The sequence below is a fragment of the Echeneis naucrates genome, chromosome 21 (genome assembly GCF_900963305.1).
Source record: "Echeneis naucrates chromosome 21, fEcheNa1.1, whole genome shotgun sequence".
In the NCBI taxonomy this organism is placed as follows: domain Eukaryota; kingdom Metazoa; phylum Chordata; class Actinopteri; order Carangiformes; family Echeneidae; genus Echeneis; species Echeneis naucrates.
The window spans coordinates 15,975,682-15,995,558 of NC_042531.1; the positions used below are offsets into that span (position 1 = coordinate 15,975,682).

The following is a 19,877-nucleotide window of genomic DNA, read 5'->3' on the forward strand; positions in this document are numbered from 1 at the left end:
AATGTGACTACAGTGGAGGGCTCAGACATGGACAGCAGGATGAGGAGAGGAAGTCCTCCGACCTGACAGACCTACTGTATAGCTTTTGGAGCTATAAATAGACATCTTACTCTTCTGTTTCTATCAGCCTGTCTGTGGCTGTGCCCATGCAGCTTTGCGTGCACGTGTCTCCCCCCCCCCCCCCCCCCCATGTCCTGTCTCCAAAAGCAAAATGTTGATCCCTTTATCAATCAAATTTCTTTACTTAGATAACTTGGTCAACTGCTTAATACTGTGTAAAAGTTTTACCCAAAAAAAAAAAAAGTTGCAGAAAGTTTAACAAACCTGCGGAAAGAGCTTCTGGAGAGCCCATCTCTCAGAAGGGCTCTGAGGATGTTTTTGCTACCTTGCTCAGAATGCTTATTTCCTGCTTTTCCAAGGATCAGACAAACAACTTAGAGCTGTGTTTTCCCCTGCTGTGGGAACACCAAATTGCTGTGCAGTAAAGTAAATTAAAGCCCTGGACCCCCCCCAAAGTTTGATGTACGAGTTGAGGAGTATCAATGGGTAATTAAGCAGAGATCCCAGACAACCTCTGGTGAGTGCTGAAGAAATTAGAGATGTGTGGCAGCAGTTCTTCACTCTGAGCTTTTAATTTAGAACTTCAGAGCTGTTCTTTACTGCAACTCATAAGTTGAACATTGCGAATCCCGTTTTTTGAAAATAACACTGGCACCGTGATCGTGTCTTATTCGCTAGGTGGTTACCACCTGTCTTTACTGCAGCACAGTGTCATAATGTGCCCACAGATGGGATACATCTGCCATGTGCATATCCGCTCCCTGCCCACCCACAGCAGTGGTGGCCGGTGCGATCAATCTCTGGAAGAGTGTGCGCGCGTCTGTCTGTCTGTGTCTGTCTGTGAGCATCAGGAAGTAGTTGCTTCCTTGGCTGCTTCATCAGAGGAAGGCGGATTTCCTGAGGCCTTTGGAGGAGCCTCATCATGCTGAGATCACAGGCTACTGTACTGCCCCCAGTGCATACACACACAACAGAAAACTAGCAAATGTGGCATTATCATAGTGAGCAGGGGTTATCCATTTTATTTACAAAAGGCCTATCATCTGCTAGTAGCTGGGTGGGCTTTGCTCCAACCCATACATTACAGCTTCATTACTGTATACAAATCACAACTTTAGAGTGTGATGGCTCTGCCCTCAAAGTACACCAATTTTAAGATTCAGCTCACACACTGCCAGCCCATCATCCCCTCCTGTGCTCCAGTTACCAAGGGTTGGTAGTAAAAAGAACTGACTAGACTATTTTCTACTGCTTACCTCATGTCAGTGTGGCTTTGTGTTCACCGCTGCCACGTGCACGTCCAAATTACAGCCTGCAGGCAGATGTGAGGGGAGCTGCCAAGCAGCACTTATGATCCAAGGCCGTATCCCAACCTAACCCCACACACCCAGCGCCACACACTGATCATGGAGGCCCTTAGGATTTTGGTGCCTCATTCACTGCTTCCTTTTCCTTTGATGGTGACCTTGGTGCTTCTTCATTAGTTTCTGTTCACACTGCTTTCATGGTCCCAATAATAACATAATGTTGTAGCCACAGTGCTGCGGGGTATTTCTAATTCTGCCTTGTTTTTCTTGCTTCAGTGTATCCACACAAATACAGATGTATATGTGGCTTGGTTCTAAAGGATTTAAACATATGTATGTCATTTGCGCTTGCACAGTTTGGGGTGTGGCCTTTTGTTTCCGTTGACCTCCATTCATATAGTGATTATGCAATGCCTATTCATATTCATATGATCAGCTCTGTGTGTGCGCGTCTCATTGGGGAAAGATCCTGGCAAAGGATCTCCCACTCCTATTTTCCACCCCTTTCCTTCTCCTGGTACAATCCCCATGTCTCCCTCCTCCTGGAGTGAGACAATTATGTGATGGTTTGCTCATTGTCAGGATCAGGTCAGGCAACAGGAGGGTTTTCACAAAGCAGACATCTGCTGCGCCATGCTGCCCTTTTCAACACTGACGTAATGTCCTGTGGCAAGTCCCATCCATACAAGAGTAGTGTATGGAGAGGGTGAGAGCAGTGCAGTGATCAGAGACTTGGGAGGTGGAGAATGAGAAGCCTTTAGCGACACAGAAGGAAAAGAATAGTTTGATTCAACCAAAGGCTCCACTATTTTAAAAAGTACTCAACAGAGCTCAATGTGTGTTCCCCAAGACCCAATGAGCATGTATTTCTTTCCTTACAAACATATAAACAAAGCGCACACACATGCATGTATATGCAGGCTCTGGTCCAGCACCATGAGTACATGGTGCTGGACCCTGAGCTCCATTTGCCTGTCTGAACTGAAACTTTGTGTTGCGGGCTGGAATGCGTTCATCTGGCTGTCCATCTCTGCCCTCTCTTTCTCATGACTTCTTATAAGGAATCAGTTTCTTTTCAAATTGGAGGCCAGTCTTGGTTCAGCATGCAATTATATGCTCCCACTTTTGGTCCTTGCTTCACTGATGCCATTAATTCATTTGTGCATATGCCAAAAGTAAGTTTTGCGTATTTTTACACATTGAATCCTTTTCTTTGTAAAAAATTTTTTTTTTTTTTTTAATGTTTTGTGTCTTTTTGGAAGTTGCAGTCAGTGATAATAGTGTAATAAAATGATCCTGCCTAACACTTGCACATGGATATGCAGTCTGAACATTAACTCTGTGTGTTAGTTTGTTGTTCTTCAATCTTACAGTGACTGAACACTGAGGTTTTCTTTATTTGAAAAGGCACAGAGTTGGATATGCTATGTCCACGCTAAGCTAGATATTCCATGGTAGAGCTATCAGAAAATCCTTACCAGCATCAGTGTACATTGATTTCTTCATTCATGTCCACTGCACATTGTGAATATAAATACTTGATTAATGATGTGACTCAGATCTGGGAGTCTTTGACCAAATGGAGCACTGGGGAGAGACTATTAAGATACATTCCTCTAAAGTTACCTCAAGCTGTCTTTGCCTCTCCTCAATGTGAAACAATAATATTTAAAGATGTTGATCTTAGCTTGATAATTAAGCAGGGCATGAAGTGCTTGATGTACTCAAAGCTAACAGCACTACGTTGAATTAAGGCCCAACAAACCTGTAGGGCTGCTCGGATTCACCATCTTGCTCGGCATTTTGATGAGAACTCAACTCCATGTTTTGACCGGTTAACATATCTAAACTCAAAGAACTCTTCTTGGAAGTCTTAGACTAAACTCTTTCACGTCTACTGTACCTTGCCTCAAGCCAACTCACCGAACCTCTCAGCAGCAACGACATTTCAACTGTGTCCTAAGGCAAAAAGGGAGCCACTACATGCAACATTTCCCCCTACAATCACAGCTATTACCAGACGTGGCTTTGGAAAGAATTCCTGAGTAATGAAAGCCAAAGTACGGTGGGGCGGGAGACCTAGCAAGCTAATTTGCAGTCTAGTGTCCTGGAGGAGGAGAAAGTTGGAACCCATTCCTGCAGCACCATACATGACTGAAACTATGAAAAAGAAACTTGCTGCAGCCTCACCCTTTGGTGTTTCTTTCTTTTTTTTTTTTTTTTTTGTATCACATCACAATTACAGACAACTGTGCCAGACAAGATAAAGTTATTGTGATATGAACCTCGAACTATCCACACCCTACTTTCGAATGATCATAAGGCATTGTCTGCGTAATGAGAGCAAATAACATTGTCCTAGAATTTGGTGGGAGTGAAAATGCAATAATCGGTTCCACTTTCTCATTGTAGCTCCGTCGTGGAATGTGTGACAATGGGCTTCGTTTTATAATAGGCACTTCTTTTATCTTTCCCTAAACCACCAAGGGTTTTTTTTTTTTTTTTTTTTTTTTTTTTTCCCCTCCTCTTTACATTTTCATTGTCTGATTGAATTATTCACACAGCTGCCAGTATATGATTACTCCAGATTTAATTCAGATGACATGTTTTGTTTTTTCTACTAACAGAAAAGGGGTTAGGGAAGTTAATTATAGGATAAAATAATTGGTTTTCATGCACAACCATTGGCATCTTAGCATGTAACAGTTTGGGTTTTGGGGTTTGTTTTTTTGTTTTTTGTGTTTTTTTTGGTACATTAGTACAGTAGTTGTATTGAGGTAGCAGGAGCAGAAATCGTCCAAACTATGGAAGCCAAATTCCAAACACCAAACAGTAAGTGTTACTAAATCAGTCCAATCCTGTGGCTGTTGGACATATGCAGCCTAATTTCCAATGGAGCCACATGCTGTTTATTAATGTAGACGCCACATAACCTGACACAAAAGGTACGCCATATCCCTGGATCCATTTTGCCCCATTACCTTTATGTGTCCTCCGAATATCCATGAAACTGCTTGAATTGTATTATGTAATTTGAAGGATTGTGATGTGAGAGCTCATGTCTGTGCTCCTTGTTTTCCAGCTATGCTTTGGCAGATGAGGCCTACCGTTCACTCAGGGACCAAGACAAGGACCAGTGCATCCTTATCACAGGGGAGAGTGGGGCTGGGAAAACCGGTAGGAGGACAAATGCCTTTTTTTTTTTTTTTTTTTTTTTTTTGATTCAGAATCTTTTCATTCCAGAGTAAATTTGAGCTACAGCCAAGTTATCATCGCAGTGCTCCACATATGCAACTATCAACAGTTGCATGTTGGATGGTCTTGGCACAAATGATGTAAGACTATTTATATCAGTAAACACATCTGTTCCAAGCATGAAAAGCCCAAGGAGAGAAGCACATTCTTATAATCAGCAACAATGTCTGATGAAGAAGTCACTCAGCAGAGTGGAGGATGGTTGGAAATGAACAGCTTTGTCAGCTCAGGTCCCCAGATCTGTTGTGTTTTGTTTAAAGTGTAGTCAAAACACATTTCCAAAGGCCACAGTAAGATAAGGGTTGTTATGTATAAAGCCATATTGCCAAAGTGCAGATTTATATCAGATCTCCCATTTTGAGAAAGCAGTTTTTTTGGGGGGGGGGTTTTTTTTTTTCCTCTCATCGTTTTCATCATGGTAGTCTGAAACGTGACAAACTGTGACAACCTGTGCATGGAGTACAGGTAAAGTGGAAAATAGAAGCTTCACAATTTCAATACAAGGATTGGAATAGAAACACTAAATGAAGCCTATGTTTCAGGCAGCTGTGTTTACACCCATGGGCCTGCTTTTTTTTTCTATTGGTGTTTATAATAGTTTAGCCAAAATCTGGAGCAGTTTCACATACCATACGGAAATCCAAGAGGAATGGAATTTCCTGGTTTTCGATGGCAGTGCTGTATCACAGGTAAAAGTCTTAAATTGGCAGAGTTAAAATAGTAGAAAGTTGCCCCCCTCTACTCATAAAATATTTCTGTACAGATGAGACACGATATGAATTCATACTTAGACATGGAAATCTTTGGGGGGGAAAAAAAGTTCTCATTTCTTAATTTTTCCCTAACTACACTCAAGACTAAACAAATTTAGGAAGTTCTCAGTAATCTGTGTGGGTATGATTTGTGATAAGTCTTCGTTTGGCTAAAATTAAAACTCTCCATGTGGCTTTAATGAGAGAGGAAGCAATATGGAAAAATAATTATATCACTAGTTAATGTCATATCATTACCTCTGCATTGGAATATTTACAGAAACATGTGCTTGTGTAGTTTTACTCATTCAACATCATATAATTTCTAAAAAAAAAAAAAAAAAAACAACTTAAATGTTAAAATTGGTACACTTAGTTTTATTATTAGTGAAGCCTTGTGTATCAGACATCAGTACTGCAGGGCATGTTGGAGTGTCACTGCCCTGTAATGTTGGTGGATGTTGAAGAAATTAACTGCTTTGCTTCAAATGGTGAAAGGGAGGTCTGTATCAAGGGAGGAAATGTGTTCAAAGGCAGTGCAACATCATTTTTAACACAGCCAGGAAGATGTTTATTCATAAATAAAAGCATTTCTTCAGAGTGCATGTTTAGCATTTAGCTTTCACCCTCAACTTCAGTTTTTTTTTTTGTTTTTTTTTTTATAAAAGCATCACCGATCAGTATGACTGAGTCACAGCATCTGATAATGTAACCTTTGGCGCTTTGAACTCTGGTTGCAATTCAGTTTGGCTGCAAAACACCAGAGCCTGGAAGCCTCACAATATTTTTAACAAATGCAGTGTCAGTTATTTACAATAACAGAGAAACAAACCTAGGAAGAAAACAATGAAAAGTGCAACACAGTGTGACAGATCATATTTTGCATGGCGGGCTGGCATTTATTTGAGTGTACTTTATCCCACTCACAAGAAACTGTTCAGCCAAGTGGAGGAGATAAATCAGGATTTCAGTAATCTCAGCTGCCCGAAGCTTTGTAGTGGAATGAGGCCATCAAAAACGTGCCTTCTCCATCGATATGGGTTATTGACACTCACGTCTGATTGTGGGGTTTTTCTTCTTGCCTCTGTTTAGCTGTGGCATCCGCAAGATCGAGGAACTGTGACAAAACATTGTCAGCATACAGGACACATAACATAATTCTACTGTGAGAAATGACAGAGGTTTATTTATCCATGCTGTGAGATAAAAATGTGATGATGCAGTGTCTCTCTTGCCCACCCTCCTCACTTTATAAAAGTGTGTGTGTGCGTGTGTGTGTGCGCGCCTGGCTCATCAGCAGGCTGCTTCACCGACTACTCTTGAGCTCTTTTCTATCCCTGCTTGGCATACAGCACACATCATCAGTTCTGGGTCACTGTCATTTCACTGGACAGGAGAGATGATTGTGATGCCAGCAGCCATTCTACAAGGATGTCGCTTGTTCCAGACAGTACAAGCTTTTGATGCCTGTGTCACGTTCCCCATGCAGAAAATGATTTTTGGAAAGGCATTTCACTTATAGCGCACACTCTTTTTCAGGATGCCTTGGTTCAGCTTTTGACATGAGAAGTGGATAAATGGAGATAATTTCTGGAGATCCAAGTCATTTGAATTATGTCAAGCTGATGCAAGAATGATCATAATTGTGTTAAACAGAAGTGTTCACAATAACGAATCGTTCTCCTCTGCTCTGCACCTCAGACTAATGAATGATCACAGTCTGTCCTGATGGGTGTCAAGGGGGATGATGTAAGGGGGGATTTTCTGGGGTATGGTGAAATAGGGTGGGCATGTAACACTTGCTCCTCCATTATCCTGCAAAAGCTTTGACCTATTATATATTTGTGTGCATGTGTGTCTGTCAGAGGCCAGTAAGCTGGTGATGTCATATGTGGCAGCAGTTTGTGGGAAGGGCCAGGAGGTGAATAAGGTCAAGGAACAGCTGCTGCAGTCCAATCCTGTCCTGGAGGGTGAGTGATGCACCATGTACACTCAAGCTGCACTGCCATTCAGGTACTATATCATCTGAAGTTCTTGAGTCTGTTAAGAAGTTTTAACAGGACTGTTGCAGTTCATAGGCTGCTCAATGAGCAGCTGAGAATTGCATCTTTTCTTTTTTTTTACATTTTGTGATATTTCAAATTGCTTTCTTACCAGCAAAATGCATTTAATCACAGAAAAACTGATCTAATAATCCAAAACACTTCAAAATGAAACTACAGTTCAAATTCACTGTCACAGAGCGCAAAAACAACTTTAGGATTCCTAAATGCTATAGAAAAAGCTATTTCCTTTAGCCAAGTCCCTTTATACTGTGTTCACACACTCCAACGCTCACCCCGTCTCGTTTCGACATCTCATGGCTGGGACATGGACAGCTGTATTTTAATTGGGGGCAGTGAACAGGAAATGCCCATGAGTGATGAAGCTGTATGCCCAGGTCGAGTTGCTGTAGAAACCCCAGCACATCTGCAACAGTTTAACTGCTGCCGATCTAATTGCCCTAATGCTGAAAAAAGAGGGAGAAGGGATCACCATTATCCTGCTACACACATTTTTTGTCATGCCTACTCTCTGACTCTCCACTTTACTTTCTTTCAGAAGCTTTATTGGTTTCATTCTTTGTCACTCTCCATGTCTTTTCATACTATTCCTCTTTTGCTTGTGCATTTTATCTTTCTCTTTCTCCCTTATTCTGTCTTCTTGCCCTCCAGCTCCCATTGTGCCAGACCAACAGCCCACACATTCACATTAACCATCGACTTAACCGTACATTAATCAGCTGTTATCAGCAATTAAGCAGTCAGGCTAATAGCGCTTTGATGCATGACACATTAATAGCCCTTTAATGTAGAAAAGTAGTTAGAAGCAAATGAAAAGTACAGAGGATTGGATAATGCTGTTCTAAAAGGGTCTGTTATGTAGCTAACACAAGCCCTACTGTGCATATGCACATGTGCTTGTGAGTCATTTACGTTAGTCACGGACAAAACTTCGTTCCCCACAACACTGTGTTTGAACACTGTTTATTGTTTATCTATCAGCATGAGCACATATTGAAGCACTTTGTTTTGAATGTAGCGTGACAACAAGGTTTAGTCCTTTCTAAGCCTGGAAAGCCCTGGTGCTTTGCTTAAGCCATACAGAATTATGGGGCTTCATCAGTACAAATGGCTGTGACATCTAGGCCTCATATGATTGACAGCTAGCTGGAGAATTTTAAGAATCACCAATAAGGTTTGGAATATTTTTATGCTGGCTTTGGTCTTTCTTTATCTAATTTTACACTAAATGGATTAGTATAATAGTGCATTGAGTAGGTTGTCATCATTATTTTCCTTCTTTTTCAGCCTTTGGAAATGCAAAAACAGTGAGGAATGATAACTCATCCAGATTTGTAAGTATTCCCTCCACAACTAACACATGCTGAACTTAGGTTAGATGATTAATTTATCTGATTAATGTTTACCATTTGTCCTTGGCTGTGTGTTTTTTTTTTTTTTTTTCTTCTTTTCCCCTTCTTCTTCTTCCCCCAAATTTCACTTTGCAGGTCCTGACTATTTCTAAATCACAGCAGTCCTTGTACCAATATCATGGTTTGAACAATAGTCCGTTTATACATACAATCTTGTTTGAAGCTCACAAGTAGCAGAGAATGATGTGTCCTGTAGATACATGTCCTTGATAAATCATGTATTTAAGTGAATGGATCTGCACAGTATACAAGCCATCTCACTGGCTTGGCTGCTGCAACAGGCCTTGGACCCAGATGTAGTGTTTTGGAAATATCAATGAAATTCAGCAGACATTACAAAGCCTTTGACCTACACTCCTGTTCAACAATATGACTGTGTGATTAATCCAACTGAAGACTGCCAGTTTGTGCCTTTCACATAGTGACACATTGTTTATATTTCCAGCTAATTTTTCAGTGTAAAATATTGCATATGTATGTAATGTGACAGATTGCTCTGATGACCTGCAATGGTTTGGGAAAGAGGCAGTTTAAGGACTCTAATGCTGCTCTCTGTGGAAGACAGAGATATCATCACAAGAATTATTAAGTGTCCACATCCCAATTTTTATAGATTGGACACAAAGCCAGAGGGAGGCCCCAAACCACAGCAGTCGGCTTCAGTTTCTGCTCTTATTACATGATATTACATCAGATCACTCCTTTCACACCACCGCTTGTGTTCATGTTTGGTTTTGTAACAGGAATTATTGTTTTTGTGAATCCTTCATAAACTGAGTCAGTTGCTCTGAAAACTCTCCAATGTATCAGAATACCCATGATGTAATGCCACAAGACTGAAGATATTTATTTATTTATTTTTATTTTTTTCCCCCTCCTACACTATAATGGAAACTGGTGATTCCAGCTAGTAGCAGCAAGCATTGGCTAACAGCCAATGTACTTTTCCTGTCCCAACTTTAGATTTCCCAATATATTAAATCTTCTAACTACGCCGGTACATACAAATGCATGTCAGTGTTTGGACTTGCAGTTGTAACAGGGAGTAAAAGATTATTTCCTTGATCTGTTTATATTTAGGCAACCTTGGTATAAACTTCTACACAAGGACGCAAGGCCTCCTCCCTTGATACCAGTTCATCAGAGTGTTATAAATTTATCAGAAAACTATGTATTAAACTGTCACTTCATTTAGTAGCAAGCTTATTGAGTTTGGCTGGAGCCCACTCACCAGTTGAGCTTGGCCCTTCTGAGAACCTGTATGCTATTAATACATCAGAGAAGAAAAAAAAAAAAAATCAAACACACAGGACTCTCTGTTTTAACTTCCATGTTTCAGACAGAAGGAAAAGGGGGGACTGAGATGGTTTATTTTAGGCCTCTAGTAGAAAGGAACTGGCAGTATGGGGGCTTTCCCTTCACAGAGGCCAGTTATTTCATAGCAGCCCTGTTTATGATTGGCGTCTGGGGCAATAACTGGAATGGGTGTGTGCAGACATTGTCAGTGATGTTAACTGAAATCATGAGCTGGATTTGAAGCCCTGTTGATTTGTATTGGTTTTCATAGGCACAGATAGCAGGAATCTGGCTCAAAAAGAATTTTCAAAACATATAACAGAAGTATGTGCAGTTCAGCTGTAATGTGAATGCTCTGTTCCACAGGGAAAGTACATGGACATAGAGTTTGACTTCAAAGGGGATCCTCTGGGTGGAGTCATCAGTAACTGTGAGTAATATTGAAATGAAAATGCCCATTAAAAATATTCATTTATGCATGTTTATGCCACGTACTATAAATGTTCATTCTTTAACATAATATTAAAATAATGCTCTAAGTTTTGACACGTCTAATCTCCCAGTGTCACAGCAACAGTTAAATCAATAAAATATCAGTGTGAAGGTATCCCAATTTCAGGATGACTTGTCAAACTTAAGTGGATTTCAAAAGCACACTCACTACATTCTGTATTATATAGTAAACTGTGTGGGTTAGTCATTGAAAATATATTGTGACTTATTAAACAAGGGATTTTTGCTTGATTGATAGGTACCATTCTCAGACTCAACAAAAACTACCTCTGCACATACCAATTTTCTCCTTTGCTCTTTTCTCCTGTTTGGATTTGATCTCTCCTCTATTCACATTGTTTTGTCTGTGCTGGTTTCCCAGCCAGAGGTCACAGAAACAAAGAGAGAGGCTGATGGCCAAGACACAAATGAACCTCTGTCTGATGGCCTGAGTCAGTCCAACACAAGGGACTTTCTGTAAAGAAGCATCTTTGACATGTGACTGCTTCAGACGGAACTGGATGGCTGGCGAGACAGCTGGATGAGGATGTTCCTGGAAGCTCATTATTCTCTCCTCTGTACATCTTTGGAGCCCTTAGACCTCCCTACAACAGAACTTTCTAGATAGATATTAAGCCAATTCTTTGCAGTTCTAGAGTGGTGTGACATTATTGGTGAGCCCGAAGCAGAAAATAACAGGATAATATACCCATATTGACATTTTATTGTGTTTGTTTATCTAAAGCAGAAAGAACTGAGTAGGCAATAAATGCTGTTCTAGATGAAAATGGGTAGCTGTGGCCTTTAAAAGCAAATGCAGGATGACTAAATGACTTGGCTGGAAGCAAGGTATAAGGTTAACTTCAGTTCTCAGAAGGTGAGAATAATCTGAGACTCTTCATCGGCTTGTTTCTGACAGAACGGTGTCAAAAACTGTCCACATAAAGGTTAAAAAATGGGATTAAGGAGGTGGTTTTATTTTTCCTTCTGCCCTCTGTGTCTTTGATCACAGGCTCTGTATTGCTGCTGCCAGCCACTCAGTCATGGATGTTGTATTATTGATGTGCTTGCTCTTATAGAGCCACTTATGTGATTCATGGTTGGTGGGTGTCACAGATTCACATTAAGCCTGATCCACCGCTCACTGTTGACAGCCCCAGGTCTCTGTGTAGCGCTCTCTAGTTAGGTACTTGCAGCAGCACTTCTGTCCTCTCAGCACCCACCAACTAGTGAGTCAGAGTTTGTGAAGATTGACAGCTGGCTGGAAATGAATCACAGCTATGTTAATGTATACGTTTGTATGTGTATATTTTTAAGTCTAATGCAAACTGTAAAATCTACTAAAATAAGATATGTTCTTACCAGACAAAATGAATGCCATTATCTGCCAGGCTGGCAGTAAAGAGGATATCAGGCAGCCTCAGATGCTGCTGGGCTCTGTAGTTGGTCTTTAATTAAATCAAACTCAGTCTAATGCGGTGAGTGGATGATGGGTTTCCTTTTAATCAGGTACTGTTGCACTTGGTCAGGAGCCCAGGAGAAAGGGCTGACGTCAGATATACTTGTGTGGTTTCTTCTCAGTGTACTTCCTGTAGTGTTTATACACAAAACATTGGCTTGGTCATGTTGGCAAGTTGAACACTTCATTGAACTGAAAACCCATTTGAGCTCCATATAGATGCAGGCTGACCATCCTTGTGATCTGCTTTAGATTTACTAATTTAGGCTACGTCTGTGAACCACTGCAGAAACCTATGGTTAAGAAAAGGAATTAGGAATTGGATTCTGCCATTCTGTGTCATTGTTTCCTTTTGTTGTCCTTTTACTCTTTTAGATCTGCTAGAGAAGTCACGTGTGGTGAAACAGCCAAGAGGAGAGAGGAACTTCCATGTCTTTTATCAGCTCCTGTCTGGAGCCTCTGATGACACACTCAGTAAGTCTTAAAAATGCTGGAACTAGGAGCTGAATGGGAGCATCAGTGTATTTTTAGATTGTGTGCATGGGGATGGACTTGGAGATTAAAGGGCCCATTGATCTGAGAGACATGGCTGTTTGAAATAATATAACTGAAATTCACCCCTCTTATCAGCCAAACCTCAAATAGGGGTTGCAATATATTTAGCCTATTTTCCTGGAATACTTTCTGGCCTCTGAGTATAGAGGTATCTGCTTACAGGAAGTAACAGATCAAACTTCTACTCACCATTATTCTGCTTTATCTTTCGGATGTAATCATCATACACCGGACTTGGTGTTTGTGTTGTTTTTGAATATCACACTTTTGTTTGCTTCTTAATTGTCCTCTGGAATGACCATCACCACATTGACTATATCAGTATCCTATTCAAAGCGTTTTTTAGCAGGGTTGCAGCTGCATGAACACATTGCCATTGTATTAATGACTTAGTCTTCCTGCCTAACAAACACCGCAGAGAACAAAGACAGGCTGTGAAACCTGTTCCCTCTATTTGTTTTTCTGTGGGCAGAGGGTATTGTTTTATGTCCTGAACATGACTGAACAATGTAATGGTCATTGACTCCAGAGTACACACATCAGAGGGGCTTGATTTAGCTGTAGTTAATGCAAGGAGTAATAAAATCTGACACATGCACCCACAAGAGGTATAGATTTCTTTGCTACTAGATAGGTCTTTTAAGAGGGCTATTTGAGCTTTCAGAATTATGTTCCCAGCAGTAACTCTGTGTACATGCACTGAGTAGGAGCTGTTTTGAGTGACAATAGCCAAGTGTGGTGATGTGTGAACTTAAATTATATGTAAATAAGGCTTTGATTGATCTTGAGCCAACCTGCTTTTAAAAATAAGTAATTTCAATAACAGCCACATCATTTGTGTGTCACAGAGAAGCTTAAGCTGCACCGGGACTTCAGCAAGTACAACTACCTGAGCTTGGACTCAGCCATAGTCAATGGGCTGGATGATGCAGCCAACTTCAGGACAGTCAGGGTGAGTACGCATACTACATATAAAGAGTGAACTTAAAAAACACTTAAACTCAAGTTAAACACTTCTTTAACTTTTCTTATCCACAAACATGCTCACATAAGGAGATGAGCAATAACACATACTCATCACATGCAGTGCTGTACTCTTTGCTTGCTTTCTGCACTGCTATTGCTTTGTGGCCTCTTGCCAAGCTAATCAAAATCCTTTACAGAGGTTTGAGACTCTGAGTCTTCCTTATCACCTTTAGATCACAAACTAACCGGCTGTAAATAGGGTTATGAAAGACAGCTCTCATAAATTAAAAAAACAATCCATGCCAGATCCCCTCCCACCTGTTGCAAAACCAGGTGAACTTTGAACTGAACTTGAAAAGGAACCACAACCTACAGTTGTAGGTTGTGGTTCCTTTTCTTATGTATCCATAAGAAAAGCCAGCTGCTTCCTTTAAGACTATATGCATGCAGGATTTTGACTGCATGCGCAGTGCCACCACTTCCCATCCACAGCAATAGTGACATATAGGTTGTTGTGTCTGTAAGAGACTGTTTCTATTGTTAACAGTCATGTTGCAGCATGCTGCACTCGAGCCTTATCAGTCTGTCCTGTCACATTCTACTGTACTTGTTTCACATCCTGCTTCACATCAGTGACACTGAGTGTTCAGAATATTTCCCATACAGCTGTGTTTCACCACCGGAAGCAAAATCACACATTCCCACTAAACAATGAGTTCCTCCACATGGCCTTCACGCTTCCAGTTGAAATATTTTACTTAAGAACAATGAAGAAAAAAACAAAAAGTTGTCCTGTCATCCTTGTGTGATAGACTAGAATTTGTTATTGTTATTTGTTAATGCTCAGTTTTGTAAATTTAATGCCTGCTTAGTTTGGTCTGGACTGCATTTTTAGGAGGAGTTCAATCTCTTAAAATTGCTATTATGAAATTTCAAGGTTGAAACAGGCAGCAGCTCTCATTCAGTCTTCTCCATTCCAGTGTGCACTAATATTTTGCTTTTGGGGGTGATTTCTAAATAATAATAATAATAATAATAATACACTCTTAATTAACTGGTATTGGCCCAGTCACGGACAGCATCAAATTACACTACATTAAATGGTCTTTCCAAATTTCGCATTATTTACACCTTATTGTTTATTTTCCTCTTCCAGAATGCCATGCAGATTGTGGGCTTCATGGAGGATGAGGTGCAGTCAGTGCTGGAGTTGGTGGCTGCTGTGTTGAAGCTCGGCAACATCGAGTTCAAGCCAGAGTCACGCTGTAATGGGACAGACGAGAGTCGCATCAAAGACAAAAACGGTGAGCCAACAGACGAGGAGGTACAGTCATGAAATCCTCTGATCCTTTTACAGCTGACCTTCATTTGACGATTCATTTGGCCGAAGTACTGAGCTGAACCAGATGCTTAGTTTCAATTAGATCAATATCAGACGAGCTGAGTAATTGTGTTCATGATTTCATTGCGTTTTTAAACTGATACATTTTTGAATTTATACAAATTATTTTGATTAATGTACCCAATTGGCCTGATGACGAACCAGTGCCCCCTATTGGCAGCCACATTTCTGTAGTCTCATCAAATTCTTGTGTTTTATGATTTGCCTAAGAAGAGGAGTGTGTCTGTATGTGTGCGCGTGTGTTAGTGTATCACCCCTGCAGGTGTTCTCTTTAGGCAAATCTTCCATTTACATATTTCCACTGCATGACAGCGGCATGATCCATGTTACTGTCAAGAAAATATAAAATGTATCTCAACAGCAAGATTATTCAAGATTGTTCATTTTTCTTTTTTTATTTATTCAACATTACCTTTTGCTATACCTCAATCCCACTAGTGTGATTGCTGCCATTAGAGCCATATATTTTAAATCTGTATCAGGGTAAATGTTCTCTCATAAGTGCTTGAAATTGTTCAGTGTCTGCTTTACTTAACTAAGACAAAACAACACAATTTGAGATTGCTGGAGTAATGACTAGATGAAATTAATATTGCCACCTATTTGTTTAATAGTTTCATGCAACAAACAATCATAAGGTCAAAATAACTTTCCCCTTCTGATCCCCTGAGGCAATTTTTATTGATGCTGACTCTGTTTTCTCTGTCATCTTTGCAGATTTGAAAGAGATGTGTGAGTTGTTGGGGATTGAACAGTCTGTGCTGGAGAGGGCATTCAGCTACCGTACAGTAGAGGCCAAGATGGAGAAAGTCTCCACCACACTGAATGTGGCCCAGGTCAGAGGGGAAAGTTATAAATCTGCCTAGCGCCAGCTGCTATACCAATGTGTTTCTGCCCCACTTGTATTGACATTAATGCACATTTATACACATTCACACACACATGCTCATAAAAAGATAAAGGGCCATTTCTCCCCCATCACTTGCTCCACTGACTGCCGACTCTTCAAGCTACATGAAAACTTCTCCATTAAAGATGAGAAATATTCCTGCTGGAAATACAAATCTAGGTCATATTTTATAGGTTAGTGAGTTCACTTCATATAACATGGATGCCCCAAACATGGGCGCCCAAATACACGAAAAAGAGGAAGCAGTTCAGAGAATTAAGCTGACCCCAGAAAGATCACACCACAAGTACTAGCTCTGGGCTTCCTTCAAAATCTCTCTTATGTTGAGTCTGCTGAACCTAATATGAATTCTGGTGTCATCATTGTCACCTCATCACCAATGGTGTGTTATTTGTTAACAGGCTTACTATGCCAGGGATGCTCTTGCCAAAAATCTCTACAGCCGTCTGTTTAGCTGGCTAGTTACCAGGATCAACGAAAGCATTAAAGTGAGTGATGTCAGCAATATATTTTAATTTAATTTATTTCAAAGGATTTAATCAATTATTTTGCTTTAATTTTGATGTGCTAAGTGGGTCTATATTTCTGTTATTGCAAATATCAATACTGTTTCCCTGCAGGCACAAGCTAAAACTCGGCACAAGGTCATGGGTGTACTGGACATCTATGGCTTTGAGATATTTGAGGTAAGACAGATAAAAGCCATGCCTCTTGCTCTGATAAGCTACAAGGACAAAATCAGACCACACAAGCAGTTTTATTGCATTTAAAAGGATTTTGTCCTGAGGTTGTTTGTCTACGTGCTTTGGTATTTGTGAGTAACTTATCAACAGTAAGTGAGGGTTGTTAAAACATCTTTCAGATTAGTTCAGGTTTATTACCCCCTCAGGGGTGAAACCATTTTTGTGACAAGATGATCGCAAAGCTAAAATCAGCATTTGACAGAGGGAAGTGGCCTTCATGCACTCCTCAAAATGTGAAAATGCACTTCCTCAATTCATGATATAAATGGGTATCAAACAGTCAAAATTTTTTATTATAAACAGCGTGCATGTCAGCAAGTATGTGCTTGCACCCACGTGATGGCTTAAAATATTCTTTGTCCTGTTGCCTGATCCCTTCAGACCCCCTCCATTTCTAAATGTTCATGTGTTTTTCATAATCATGCTTGTTCACCCCACTCACTCTCAAGTCCTTCCTCTCCTCTGACTGTTGTTTTGTGTGTGGGTCACCAGGACAGAGTAAGTAACACCTGCAGCAGCTTGTTTGCTGTGCCAGTGTGCATGCTGCGATCTAGACTCGTCGATTTAATTCAGTTCCTCATCAAAGATAATTCAGGGCTCATGGTGTGCAGCATAGCTACATGGCTGAAAGCACGCTCAAGAGGCCTCGAATCACAAGAGCATGGGAATCAGCCCGTACATTCAGTCACCAGTTTATTCAGTATACCTAGCTAAGACTCTGTCATTCTAATACAGCCTCTCTACGATGAACCCTCTGTCTAATTACCAGCTTTTTGAAAAAGTGTTGTTTCAATCTGCTGCTCATTTTGAAGGATGCAGTCTGTGATGCAGCTTTACTTTTTGTTTCATAAATACCAGTAAGTGCTGACTGTTAAATAACTGGAAGATGAGGAAGTGGACACAGACTGTAACACCCCTAAAACTGCATGTCATTTTTGCAATTTGATTTGTAGAACTTAGTCACTATTAACAACTATTACCTTTATCAGGTACAGATTACAATGATGCTTAGTTCTGCTCTTCCAGAGCGGATTTAAAAGCCTAATTATACTATAAATGAGGTTACAGGTATATCACAATTTCATTATTTTGAATTTCTTGAAATGCTGATGAGATTCAATTAAATCTGGCCAGTATTCTCTTTTTCAGATAATATTAAATAGACAGATTTTGCGTTACAGTACCTTAGGACGGGTGTTTAAACACAAGTTTGAAGACATTTTGTTTCCTCCCCCTGCAATAATGTATTTTTGAGTTACACAACGAGTCTGTCATATTTCAGCCTGCAGTCTGCTGCCACTAGGGTGTAAATTTGCTATTGTGTGTGTGTGTGTTTTTTTTTTTTTTTTTTTTTTAACTGCGCGTTGGGTGAAGATGAACATGGTTTCTCAGTGAAAGGAAATGAATTCTTAGCATTAATAACTCATCTCCTTGTGGCCATGTGTCCCATTTCCTGGTAACAGAGAAACCTTGCTGCGTCCTTCACTCTGAGCTACATAACTAAACTTGCTCCTCTAACCTCCGCTGTGTACTTAGAAATCAGTTTTTACCTAACCCCACTCACAATATGACTGCCAAGCAACGTGACTCACCACTCAGTGGTCAAAATTCACAACAATAATTAGAGAGAAATGCAAGAATTAAAAACGGGTTGAAGCTTTGAAATGGGTAACGCTCCATCAATGTTTAATGAAATCTGTAACAATTTACTGGAACGTTTTCTGATAAGGTTTGTCATCCTAAGTACATATTGAGCGGTTATCAGTTGTTTACTGCCCAGGCTGATTAAAGACTTTATGGCTGTCAAAGTGATGAGTCAGCAAATCGAAGACAATCAAAGCAATGCCAAAAGTGGATAATTAGATGTATACCTCTTTTTAAAATGTAAAGTTGCCCCAAATTAAAGAGCCTAGAGTATGCAGGCAGATGGGAACTAGGTTTCATAGTAAAGAGACTTTCTTCAAAAAATCTTAGCCCTGCAAACTTCTAGACTGTATGTATGTTTTAAAAATATTTATTTAAAAAAAAGCATAGTCACAGAAGATAAGTATGACTTAATGCATCCGACAGTCTGATGCACTTCCTTATTTTAATGGGTGCAAACAAAAATTTTTTTTTACTTATACGCAGAATAACAATGAGTTCAAAAAGCTTCAGAGTATAACATGGATTAATTACCATGTTATACTCTGAAGCTGATTATTTTTTTTACTTACTGCCTCCACAGGACAACAGCTTTGAACAGTTTATCATAAACTACTGCAATGAGAAGCTCCAGCAGATCTTTATCGAGCTGACCCTACACGAGGAGCAGGAAGAATATATCAGAGAGGTAAGTTTGGTCATGCCTCCCGTCGCACACACATTGGATGCTTGGATAAATTACTCATTGAGCCTAGCCTGTGGGCCTGGTAGCACTCTCTCACCTGCAGCTGTATTTCTACATCATTCAACATGTCAGCAGTCAATTTGCTGTGCTGACAGTTCATCATGGCAGACCTCGCAGCAAGAGCGCAACCTGGTCATGTCACTCATCTGTTGCACTGCTTGTGCTACCCTAACTAAATCTTCATTCTTGCCCTTGTCCCAAATGCATTTCGACCACGTTTGTGTCTTGTATACTACCTGTCGTCCATCATGCCCTGAGTTTATTCTCTCCCTGTCCCCCCTCTGTGGATTCTCTGGGACGAGTGATCCTTCACTCCAATGAGAGCAAACACTCTTAGTTGTGGGCCTTTAAGATCTTTAAGATCTTGTTTGTTTTCAAAGCTATGTGTGTGAGTGCTGCAGCGCTGACCCCCACACCCCTTCCCTCCACTTACACCACCACCAATGATATTTCACTCCTGGCCACTGTCCAATATACTGCATGGGAAAATACCACAGTCCTGGAAAATGGAGGGAGGTCCACCAATCAGGATTTTGGGTAGTTGCCCATCAGTTTAAGCCACACCTTCTTTACCCTCCCACCCCCACCCCCCACCCCCCACCCCCAACAAATCATCAACTGGAGCCATGTTCTGTAACCTCTAAAAATGTGTTCCCTTTAGGACTTAAGTGTTAAAGTATGTGTTGAGTTGCACTACAACTTCATTTTATGAAAATTACAAGGTTTTACCGAGACACACAACAGATGAATAATATACTTCCTTTGTCTCTTTAGTTCTCCAGGCAAAATAATATCCCTTTCTATATCTGTACCATA

General features: G+C 40.4%; 1 protein-coding gene across 5 annotated transcripts in view; it reads left to right on the forward strand.

The window, feature by feature from the left end:
- myo1b (myosin IB) overlaps nt 1-19,877 on the forward strand; it is a 50,865-nt gene that overhangs the window by 19,185 nt on the left and 11,803 nt on the right. For all 5 annotated transcript variants that reach the window (XM_029529743.1, XM_029529744.1, XM_029529746.1 and 2 more), the window contains exons 4-14: nt 4,450-4,544; nt 7,240-7,344; nt 8,725-8,771; nt 10,512-10,575; nt 12,472-12,570; nt 13,500-13,603; nt 14,774-14,921; nt 15,737-15,855; nt 16,331-16,417; nt 16,550-16,615; nt 18,900-19,004. In XM_029529743.1, the coding sequence (XP_029385603.1) occupies nt 4,450-4,544; nt 7,240-7,344; nt 8,725-8,771; nt 10,512-10,575; nt 12,472-12,570; nt 13,500-13,603; nt 14,774-14,921; nt 15,737-15,855; nt 16,331-16,417; nt 16,550-16,615; nt 18,900-19,004 (1,039 nt within the window). The remainder of the gene's footprint in view (nt 1-4,449; nt 4,545-7,239; nt 7,345-8,724; nt 8,772-10,511; nt 10,576-12,471; nt 12,571-13,499; nt 13,604-14,773; nt 14,922-15,736; nt 15,856-16,330; nt 16,418-16,549; nt 16,616-18,899; nt 19,005-19,877) is intronic.